At 41.2% G+C, this 10,628-nt stretch overlaps 4 protein-coding genes across 5 annotated transcripts; 3 read left to right on the plus strand and 1 right to left on the minus strand.

The window, feature by feature from the left end:
* Window positions 1-823: 823 nt before the first annotated feature.
* LOC128256527 (UPF0598 protein CG30010) lies at window positions 824-1,797 on the plus strand. The gene is made up of 2 exons (XM_052986946.1): window positions 824-1,196; window positions 1,250-1,797. The coding sequence occupies exons 1-2, from the start codon at window positions 1,050-1,052 to the stop codon at window positions 1,748-1,750; spliced, it is 648 nt and encodes a 215-aa protein (XP_052842906.1). The 5' UTR covers window positions 824-1,049; the 3' UTR covers window positions 1,751-1,797.
* LOC128256526 (protein crossbronx) lies at window positions 1,746-2,820 on the minus strand. Its single transcript, XM_052986945.1, has 4 exons — window positions 2,642-2,820; window positions 2,508-2,572; window positions 2,351-2,454; window positions 1,746-2,295 (listed from the first exon to the last, which is right to left on the minus strand). Exons 1-4 carry the CDS (start codon window positions 2,725-2,727, stop codon window positions 1,816-1,818), a joined length of 735 nt encoding a protein of 244 aa, XP_052842905.1. The 5' UTR covers window positions 2,728-2,820; the 3' UTR covers window positions 1,746-1,815.
* Window positions 2,821-2,830: 10 nt separating this feature from the next.
* On the plus strand, window positions 2,831-3,889 carry LOC128256525 (alpha N-terminal protein methyltransferase 1). The gene has a single exon (XM_052986944.1). It carries the CDS (start codon window positions 2,907-2,909, stop codon window positions 3,732-3,734), a length of 828 nt encoding a protein of 275 aa, XP_052842904.1. The 5' UTR covers window positions 2,831-2,906; the 3' UTR covers window positions 3,735-3,889.
* A 393-nt stretch (window positions 3,890-4,282) lies between these two features.
* Window positions 4,283-9,924, plus strand: LOC128256442 (zinc finger protein 219). 2 transcript variants are annotated; one of them, XM_052986817.1, is made up of 4 exons: window positions 4,283-4,492; window positions 7,804-7,927; window positions 7,988-9,390; window positions 9,452-9,924. In XM_052986817.1, the coding sequence occupies exons 2-4, from the start codon at window positions 7,910-7,912 to the stop codon at window positions 9,483-9,485; spliced, it is 1,455 nt and encodes a 484-aa protein (XP_052842777.1). In that variant the 5' UTR covers window positions 4,283-4,492; window positions 7,804-7,909; the 3' UTR covers window positions 9,486-9,924. The 2 variants fall into 2 exon arrangements, with proteins under 2 accessions (XP_052842777.1, XP_052842776.1); XM_052986816.1 differs by having other exon boundaries at window positions 7,804-9,390.
* Window positions 9,925-10,628: the final 704 nt, after the last annotated feature.

The raw sequence follows: 10,628 nt of genomic DNA on the forward strand, positions 1-10,628 counted from the left end.
AATTACCGGACAGACCATATCTTATCAGCTCCAAATGCGGGGAATTAAACCTTAATACCCTGCCTCAATGGGGATTGTTATAATTCCTGACGGAAAATATGACTAGATTTTTTTTTCAGTTGTTAAATTTTAAAAGAGTACCCAGCAGCCGGTTTGTTATTGGAGTATCAGCAACTAAAACATTGGCAGTGTCATAAACGTGCAGCTTATCATGCAACCAAGATAATGTTTAAGTTTAATTGAGCTCTTTAATCGTTTCAAAAGGCCAAATTATCAGTTGGCCAAGGTTGCGAACCTAAAAATCTTAGAACTGTATCACCATAAAAATCAAAAGAGGTAGAAATACCAACTGCTATGATTACTAAAAACTTTTTTAATCAAATTCAAAGGAAAGAATTTATCAAAAGTCTAAAGTTTATTTATATACTAAGTAATATTTATCTACATGATAAAATAATTGGGTAGTGAAGACCTCTTTTTAACAACCTTCACACATAAATAAATATTATATCATACAAGGTTGATAAGTTCAACTTTATGATTTATATATTTTATTTGTTGATGCAAAAAGAAAAATCATTTCTTAAATTCATTGGTTTTTTATCAAAACAACTATAAATTTATTAAAAAAAAAATTGGAATTGTGAATATAATAGTATTATATTTAAAAAAACCGTTGTTTTTGACATTTGACAGTAAACTTGTAAAATAAAAGCTTTGCATACTTATCGGCCAACGTTTTTTTGAAAAATAAATCGGCAGTTATATGAAATAAAGCTTTTTGGGAAAATTGCTGTTTCAAACAGCAGTCACACAGTTTTTTAAATAAAACTTATTACTTTGAACTATTTCTTAAACATATCCAAAATTTCTATTTATGCTAATGTCGATAACGGTATCGACACCGAAGTGTCTCTCTATAGGAAGGGCTTTAAGCAGAAGAACAATCCCAAAAGAGTAAAACTGTCGGGGGCGGCTATTATATAGTAAACAAAAGTCAGCTGTTTTTTGCTGCCTTTTCGCAATCGCAGTTCTCAAACATAATAACAATGCTTGTACTGCGTTGCAGATTCCTAGCAAACCTAAAAACAGTTGGTTTTCCAAAACCACTTTGTCGTTTTTTGCAATACAATCAAGGACAGTCACCGGAGCCGAAAATTCGCGAATACTTTTACTACATTGACCATGAGGGAATGGTGAGTCTTAAGGCAATTAAAATGTTGTTAAGGTAATAGAAAACTTTTTGTAGCTCTTCTTGGACGATGCGAAAATGAAAAACTTTACCAGTTGCTTTAAGGAGAAAGATTTCCTCAAGTTCTTTTTCAACCGCCTGCGACTGAACAAAACCAACAGATATGAAAGCGATTTTCCCTACATTTCCCTTTGTGGACGGGAAAGGAATTTCATACGATGCGATGACACGCCTCTAGTGTTCACAGAGCAGCTCAAAAAGGATGAAACAGAGGTGCTCAGCTATGCGCACTCGGGTCAGGTCCTAACTCTGCCCTACGAACCCCACAAACTGTACATGGACCCGCGCAATGGAAGGGTCTACCATCCAGCGACCCCACAGGTGGGCGGCATAGGCCTGGTCCGCTCCAAGCTGGCCATAGAACTGAGCCAGCACTTTGAATTTCCGGCTGGCGAGCCTTCCCCCACACACTTTCGATGGAACGGAGAGCGACTGAAGCTGGAGAACGACTGGGTTAGCAACACCCAGCGATTCCCCATGAACGAGGAGTGTATATAATCGAATAACTTTAATGGATTAAAATTGAGTACTACGTTTATAACTTACGAGCCAGTGCATAGCTTCTACTCGATGCTGAGGGGCTTGAACTCCCCCTCCTTCACCCACGAGAGACCAGTGGCGTGGCCTCCATTCGCCTGCTGGGAGGAGGCCTCCGCCTGCTTGCTCCTTCCGGCCTTAATGCGCTCCAAAACAGGTCCGTGTAAGTCCGGCTGAAATTTTTCAAATACTATGAAGTGCGGATCCTCCGTAGGCGGGCTGTCGTAGATGTGCTCCTTGCTCTCCTTTATGTTTTCCTGGACTCGGTTCGCAAACTCCTCCTTGTTGGTCATCAGCAGCTCTGCAGCCTCTCTGTTCTTGAGTTTGTCCAACTCAATGCCCCGAATGCTGTCCACGGGATCGGAGAATATGGCCTGCGTGTACTTGAGCAGCTGCCAGAGGTGATCCTCGCCACATCGCCACTCGGGAAAGGCGTGACTCACGTCCAAGCTGTGGGTGTACGGGCACACATGGGGATGCACTACGTCTTGCTGGAATATTATAGTCTAAAAGGGGGCAGGTCGAGTAATATTCTCTTGTTTTAATTACGATCCTACTCACCGGAAGAGCTTTGTCGTCGGGAAATCGATCAGGCAGTAAAATCGAGAAGCGAAACACACTTTCTGCATACAAGCCCTGGCGTCCAAAGAAGACCCCAAACCACTCTAAAAAAAAATTAGATGTAGCTTGCCTTAATCGTATATGTAGGTATACTCACGCAATGAATTAGCGTAGCTGGGTATAACATATATACCACTCAACTTCTCTGACTCAATCATTTTGCTAAAAACAAAAATAAAGAAATTAGTAAGTTTGTTTTGCTCATAGTAACTAGCTGCGAATAAAACTCACTATTCAGCCAGGATTTTGTACTCCTGCTGGATGGTGGCGATCAGCAGCTTGTCATCCTTCTTATTTGCATCCAAATCGAGCGTCATTTTGGACTAACAATTAAAAATGAAACGCAAAACTCGTAAAATAAACAAAACGATAAAGCTGGTCTTCGTCGAACAGCTGTTCGCGGTGGTGCTGCCACCTTGTCGGATTCGCAGTGTTGGGCAGCACTGGTAAAAACAAAACAAAGCATGCGGAATTTGGAATCCTGATCCCAACAAAAATGACAACCACATTGGAAACGCAGCTCTCAGACAAGTTGCAAGTGATGGCCGAGATCAAGGACAGTGGCCCAGAGCGGGCAAACCAAGAGGAAACCAGCAGCGCACCCGGTGGATCCGGGGACAGTTCGGCGTCGCCGTCTCCCAGTGGCAGTGCCACCAAAATTGCGCCGGAGCCCGAGTTCTACGACAAGGCGCAAAAGTACTGGGCCGAGGTTCCGGCCACCGTGAATGGGATGCTCGGCGGTCTGGGCTACATCAGTGCCATCGATATACAGGGCTCCAGTGTGTTCTTGCGAGAGATTCGCGTTCCGGGCAACAGGTTGGCCTTGGACTGCGGCGCCGGAATCGGGCGAGTGACCCGGAACCTCCTTATTCCGCGCTTCAGCTGCGTGGACCTGGTGGAGCAGGATCCCGCTTTTGCGGAGAAGGCGCGGGAGTACTGCACGGCCGAGGACGTGACTCCCGGCAAGGTGGGCCAGATCTACAACATGGGACTGCAGAAGTTCGCGCCCTCGCAGCACTACGACCTCATTTGGAGCCAGTGGGTGCTAGGACACCTCACGGACCGCGACCTGGTCGCTTTCTTTCGGCGTATGAAGCTAGGACTGGCGCCCGGCGGCTTCTTTTGCCTGAAGGAGAACGTGAGCAGCTCCAAGAAGACGGTGGAGGACAAGCAGGACTCGTCGGTCACTAGGCCACTGGACAGCTACGAGCGCTACCTGAAGGAAGCCGGATTCCGCATCGTGCGCAAGGTCAAGCAACAAAATTTCCCCAAGGGACTCTTTCCGGTCTACATGATCGCCTGCAAGCCCGTCTCCAAGGATTAGGTTAGCGTTTAGTTAGTTTTACCATTGACGTACAAGCAATTTACTAAAGTTATACAAAATGCACAAATTCAATGTCACATTACTAGCTAGTCATTTAAAATTGTAAAAGTTTGGACAACCAATAAACAAGCTTGTCAAAGTTTTTACACGTTCCTCTATTGGTGCATTTTTCTAGACTATATCATCTAACACTACCCTGTAATGCGAATAATAAAGATAGGTATTTTGAGATCTGGTAGTTCGATAGATCATGAATAACCAAATTGTTTTCAAGTTAAGAAATTATATTCTAAGCTTAAGGTGGTTAAAGGCATATTATTCAAAATACCAAAAATGCATTTCTACAGAGTTAAAAATCATAAAATATTTTGATCACTCCACAAATAAATATGTTTGAACGTGTATGGATAAATCAACAAATCCCGTACATGTATTTTAACCAAGAAATCCGTTACGCTTCTCAGTCTGGCAACTCCTGACAGCGTTGCCAGGAATCCGTAAACAGCTGGTGTCTTATCTTCAAAATATTCTAGGAAATAAAGAATGAGTAATGTAAGCTTGTTTTACTTCCTCCAACAGTTCAACAAGACATCAAATCGGCAGCAGTCCATAGACACATTGGGCACAAATTAGGCCTTTATATTCACGAGAAATATTTCAGTGATCAAGATGTTGGGCCCCCAAATATTAAACCCATACTGTTCTATTAACACAGGTCCGAAAAAAAACCTAACACCGGGAAATCCCCTACATGAGTGGTGAGTAAGGCAGATGAAAAAGAAGATATCCGCGAAACGGCATTATATCCATTTTGTGAACTTGTGAGCCTGAAAGGAACAGTTCCTCGACAATACTAAAGCACTTGCCGTAATCCAAATAATACAAATTTGGAAGAGCATTCCCTAAATAGTGGTGTTTTGCTCTTGAAGTCATCGCAAAAAGCTTGGAAATTCAAAACAACTTGTCTATGCCGACGCCCAAAAGATGGCAATGCTTTTGAACACGTCCTTAAAACAGTGACATTTTATTTTAAAATCATCGAGAACGGACTATTAACAAGCTTTAAGCTTTAAAATGGTTTCACAGCATTTTAACTGTAAAGTTTTGCGATCCTTCAAGATTGGAATGTTTTTCAACTAGCCAACAAAAAGAAAAAGTATGTAACGGATTCAGAAGATACAATCAAAAATGTAATCAACTAAAAATTATTATTATTTAAACCGGTGCAATACCAGTAACCGCAAGTTGTTTTGGTTGCATCACCGAAACTGAAATACAATTTTTTTTACCAAATCCGAAACCGAAGTCAAAATAGTTGTGTTGGTTGTATCCGTAACAGCAGCCGAAACCGATATTTAAGCCCGCACAGAATAGCAACAACACAAGTGATATTTAGTTTAACAGCAATCTTTGTTCGCTCTCTAGGTATTTGTACTGTGCTACGATATCCGAATCAGTCACTAAACAAAATGGCGCATTCTTATCAATAAGGAATAGTATATCAAAAATTTAAATATTTTTTAAAATTATAATCATTTAAATTGGTTCTCAGCAGGTTTGTATTCTATACATCTAAGCTGAGTGTGTAAGTGCGTCAGACTTAGGTTTAATCTATTAGACAGTATTTCTTCTTTCTAATAGAAGCTTATCTGAGCTGTCAGCAAAGAACTAATTAACACCATTTGATTTCTTTTGATACAAGAAGTCCTAGTGGTAGTGTGTTTTTAGTTGATCTCTTTATGACTCCCTTTATCGAACCTCAAATGTAAAATACTTATAGGCTTTAAACGTCATCTCACCTCATTAAGGTTACTAATCTTTAATTATTTTCCTAAACGAGAGTAAATAAAAGGATATTTTATGGCGAATGGAAAAAGGTTTGAAAATGTTTTATTTATAAGTAATGTTTTATACCAGAAATTTTGTATGTTTCATCTGCTACGACATGGTATTCGAGACGACTAAATACAATTTCGCTTGATTAGCTCAATTACTGTGACTGCCATGCCAATTGGCATTTACTATTGTTTCCACATGCTCACAAACAAACAAGAAGACAAACTTTTTCATTCCGAAAAGAGCGCTGAATTGTTGTTTATTGAATAACTTTTAATAGGAGTATCGTATGCTAGCAACAGCTAAAGTTTTTAACATCTTCTCATCTTTTTTCTCAGTTCCTCATTTCCCCACAACCAATAGGATTTCTTAGTTTATTCGTATCTCAAGGGAGAAACGATACCGATCAATATACAATACGAGTGCTGGCCTTAAAGATTTTCAATTCTGCTTGTATATATGGATGTGTAGTTGTCACCTTCGTCACTACGTGGACGGACCTCCGTACTGATAACCCTGGCAATTTCAAATACATAGTCTACAATATATAGATAGATATATAGATGAATTTCCTTATCTTTAAAGGTAAATCCTAGCCACTGGAGGTGGTGGCACAACGGAGGAAAACGCAGAGTCCTTCAGCTTAAAGTGCCTTATCCTGTGCCCTGACACTGAGGTGAAAAAAGGAGGTCAATAGACGAACATATAATCCTAAGGAGGGCAATTAAAGAACACCTTTTGGGCTCAAATCTTGTTATTTTCTGAAGGTCTTAATTTAAACAGAATCTTTAAAATTCCATGGCAACAGCGAAATCCGAGTGATAAGGTTCAATGGCTTGAAATTGGTTTAAAACAAAATTATAATCTCCTGCCGCGCACATTTTGAATTAGATCCTAGTTTAAGTTTAGGATTTATTTGTTAGCTTATGAGAAAATAATGGTAAGACTCAAGATATACAAAATTATATTCTTTTTCTCCAACTGAGATTTAGAAAAAGTTTTGATAAAACTTGTCGCTATACAGAAACCTAAAAATATGCGTAAATAATAAATTATGATCCTAAAAATAAATTCAATTAATATAAAATACAAATTTATTTTTAATTTCTCATTGAGCTTTGCAAAATGTTTGATAAGAGTAGCAAATTCGAATTTATACTAAGAAGATGATAAGAATTAAATTTAATGGATTTTTAAATGTTTTGATTTCCATTCTCCTCCCAAAGCTTGGGTATCTCTTAAATCAAAAATCAACAATCATAAGAGGCCAGGCAAGGCCAAGAAAAAATTCGGAATAAAATAACAAGTCTCCGTGAATGATGATCTCCTGCTTTCGCCCTTTATTCTTGGAAAATATTTTTACTCCATTTGGGTAATCCCTAGTTCTTCAGCAATTGAAGGAACTACCCAAAATGTTTTCAGCTGAAATTCAAAGGAAAACTAAATAAATAAGTGATTCTTGTCAACAACTCCCATTTCTTAAATTGAAATGCAACAATATCTGTTTGTTAATCTATGCTCCACCATTGAGCCTTTTTAAGTTGCTATCACCGAAAGTGTTTGGTACAGTACTGTACTTTTGGTACAGTCTCTTATACTGTGTTCAACCATGTTAAAGCGGGAACTTAATTCTTCAGCCATTCTTTTCCATCCCTTATTTAATTTACGATAAGGCTCTATGATTTTGTTCAAACATGTTGAAGCGGGACACAATTCTTCAGCCCTACTGTCTCATCCCTTATTTAATTTACGACCATAAGACGCTATACTGATGTGAAAATATGGTTTTTCTTATCTTGGGTTTATTTACTACCTGAGTCTTATCCTTGTTTAAAAAAACAAGTCATAAAACTGTAAACTAATGAGCTCTCGTTACATCGTGTAAATACTATTGATTTAAGTATTGAAAGTGTAAAAGGCTGATTGACACTTAATTTAATTGACAAAGTGTTACACATATTAAAAGCTGATATATAACCAATAAAAATAATTGATAGAAACGACCTCCAACTCATTTGCTAAATGTATACTTTAAACGATTAGAACGCCTTTGAATGGCTGATGTGGCGATGCAAAAATAAACAGCCTGTTTAGTTTGCCTTTATCTCCTTCTAATAGCATTTCAAAACAATTCCAGTCGCGAGTTTAAATGTACAAAAACGAAATAATCAACTTAACGGAGCGTAGCGCAGCCTGGTATAAATAGCCTGCGATTGTGTTTTTCCTCTTTCAGTCTTCTGCGAGACGTCGAAGTGCGCAGTTGTACGCTACGTTGCGGAATTTCGAGGACCTCAATATTTGTGTAGACTTGCTCACTTACTTAATAGCTGTAAAAGTGCATGGACATGGACCGCCTGGTGAGTTTAGCCAGAGAACCGATCTTAGAGCCCAGTTGTCAATATTTCCAAAAACCTAAGAACCCAATGCCCGCGGAATTTGACAGTGATGTGGAGATCATTGAGACGGAGCCCATGGATAATCGCCACCACTATCTCCGGCAGCCGGGACACTTTATGCTTCCCGCACGAATGTATCCGAAAATTCCTTCCGACTTTCCCCTGTCACCGCCACTTTCGCCCACCGATGACCCTTGGCCATCGACACATCCCGGTTCCACGGACATGCCACTGCTCAAGGAGCTACTGGCCCGCAACGGACAGATCAATGTTCCGCCGGGATTCGTGCTCTGCATTCCGTGCTACCTGTGCAGGCAGCCCTTTAACGACATCGACTCCTTCAAGGAGCACCTCACGCAGCATGCGGCGGACATCCACGCCTGGAACACGTCGCGTGCGCAGGCGCAGGAGCCACAGCCGATGTTCAAGCACCATCATCACCATCCCCATCACCATCACCCCAACGATCAGCCAATGGGTCCGTATCAGCCTTATCACCTGCCCATGGAGTACGTACACCAGCCACCCTTGGATCTATACTCGGCACCCATTCAACCACCGATGGCGTTTCCAATGCCACCTGCCCACCACCATGCGATGCAACCACCACCCATGCACTACCCCCTCCAACACTCGCTTAATCCACCGCACCTCGAAATGCCTCCACAGCCACCACTAGAATTCCAAGGACCACTCCCCATGACACCGCAATCGCTACAGGAGTTCCCCGGTCAACCAGTGTTCGCAGCCCATCTGAACAAACCACAATTCCCGCTCCAAATGCTAGAGCAAAGGTTCTCCGCTCCAGAGAGAAGGTCTATTCCTGAGGATGAGCCAGCGGTGCCGGTGAAAGCACAAGTTCCAAAACCAGTGCAAATTAAAATTCGAGCTGCGGAGCACCGAAAATCCCCGCCAAAAAACCCCAAGCCGCCGTCTTCAACGAAGGGTCAGTTCGAGTGCGAGTTTTGTGGCAAGCGGTTGAGCTCCCGCCAGTCCGTGAAATATCACGAAAGCCACTTCCATTCGGAGGAGGAGCTGCCGGCGGAACGGATGGGCAAGAATGTGCAGAAGCAGCATAGGTGTTCCACCTGCAAGAAGCGCTACAAGCGGCGCACCTTCCTGCTGATGCACATGAAGGTCAAGCATGGGATTATCAATGTTCCCGCTCCGGGATCGCCAGATGTTCCAGCATCCCCGGAGGCTGAAGTCTCCCCAGAGGCAGAGACGTTGCCGGCCGAAGAACCGGGTCGATCGGTCTGGAGCACTCGGATCTGCAACGCCTTGGCCACAGCCAAGTACGAGCCGGCCCGAGAACGAGCGGACAAGTATGTGAATGCGCCACGTCAGCAGTCGGATCAACTGGAATCGGGTTTCGCGACGAAGCCGAAGCGGACGTATCCGATGCGATCGCCGTTCTTCAATCCGTATGTCCGCACAAGCTTATCACCATTCTACATTCTCACTGAATTCTCTGTTCTTTTCTAGCGATCTGTGGCTGGACTGCGATGCATACTTCTAGAGGATTCCCTGGATGATGTGGGAGGAACCTGCCTACTTATATATTGAATATCGAATATTCGAGCTAAGAATAATGCCATAGCGCCTAGAAGCGGAAGCGGTCAGCCGAGCTGACTTTTAGTCTTGTTATTTAAACTATAAAGTTTATCTTCATTTCATGGAGCTTCCCAAGCATGTACAATGTACACTGTACGTATCGAAATTCATGGATATGTACACCACCACCACACTGGCCGGCGGTGTTTTCTGACGTCTCAGCAAATTGGATGTAAATCCAAAGCTATAGCCATAATTGTTTATGTCACAATAAACAAAATTAATTTGCTGAGCTCAGCAAAGAAATTTGAGCATTCGCTCGAGTTCGGCCGTTGATCTTGAACGTCTTTTGAAATGAAATCAACCAATGAGAAACCAAATAAAGAAACGTATATACAGAAAGTGATTTTTATTGCCCTTGGCGTCCTCTAGTCCTTTTTAAAAGAACACAGACAAATGGTACTTCACAGCCGGGCTTCTCGGGTTCCACAAAGCACTTAGAGCTAATGTAATCTCCCGCTGGGAATTTACTGATAGTGAATTCCAGACCCCTGACACCTGCTACACACATGTTTTTGTAACGCCAGGAATTACACATTTGAAAACAATAAAAGTTAATTCACTATTCTCAATCGCAAATACTTATTTTTTATGCATTGATTGTATTTAGTTGTAGGGCGTAAATCTTCCCTCGCATTGAAAAAACCCACGTAAGACATACATTAATTTTCAATTTGCTTTTTGTTTCCGTTTATGGCCCATAAACTATGCGAATGTTCCGAGTTTTTTATACTGGATCGCCCCAAATGACTAACTAGTTTTTATATTCCGATTATATGAGCTGTGTAATATTTAAGTGTAACACTGGTTACGCTTTCTGTTCACCCGTTTAAAAACAAATATTTTCGTTTTAAAATTATAATATATAAAAATTATTATCATTAATTTAAGTATGCATCATTAAGTAAAAATAAACATATACGATTTATTTAACAAGAGAACAGAACAATTTAGCAAGTTTTATACCCCGTTTCAGAGCTCGGTAATAAATCCTTATCAGCAAAAACTTAGAGTTTCGAAAAGAATTTTTGGCACTTGCTATTTTCTT

Source organism: Drosophila gunungcola (genome assembly GCF_025200985.1).
Source record: "Drosophila gunungcola strain Sukarami chromosome 2R unlocalized genomic scaffold, Dgunungcola_SK_2 000020F, whole genome shotgun sequence".
Lineage (NCBI taxonomy): Eukaryota > Metazoa > Arthropoda > Insecta > Diptera > Drosophilidae > Drosophila > Drosophila gunungcola.

Coding starts and splice junctions, on each gene's coding strand:
- LOC128256527 (XM_052986946.1), top strand. CDS start 1,050: ATGCTTGTACTGCGTTGCAGATTCCTAGCAAACCTAAAAACAGTTGGT. Junction 1,197..1,249: donor ACATTGACCATGAGGGAATG/GTGAGTCTTAAG, acceptor AACTTTTTGTAG/CTCTTCTTGGACGATGCGAA.
- LOC128256526 (XM_052986945.1), bottom strand. CDS start 2,727: ATGACGCTCGATTTGGATGCAAATAAGAAGGATGACAAGCTGCTGATC. Junction 2,573..2,641: donor TACAAAATCCTGGCTGAATA/GTGAGTTTTATT, acceptor TTTTGTTTTTAG/CAAAATGATTGAGTCAGAGA. Junction 2,296..2,350: donor CCGACGACAAAGCTCTTCCG/GTGAGTAGGATC, acceptor GCCCCCTTTTAG/ACTATAATATTCCAGCAAGA.
- LOC128256525 (XM_052986944.1), top strand. CDS start 2,907: ATGACAACCACATTGGAAACGCAGCTCTCAGACAAGTTGCAAGTGATG.
- LOC128256442 (XM_052986816.1), top strand. CDS start 7,910: ATGGACATGGACCGCCTGGTGAGTTTAGCCAGAGAACCGATCTTAGAG. Junction 9,391..9,451: donor CGATCGCCGTTCTTCAATCC/GTATGTCCGCAC, acceptor GTTCTTTTCTAG/CGATCTGTGGCTGGACTGCG.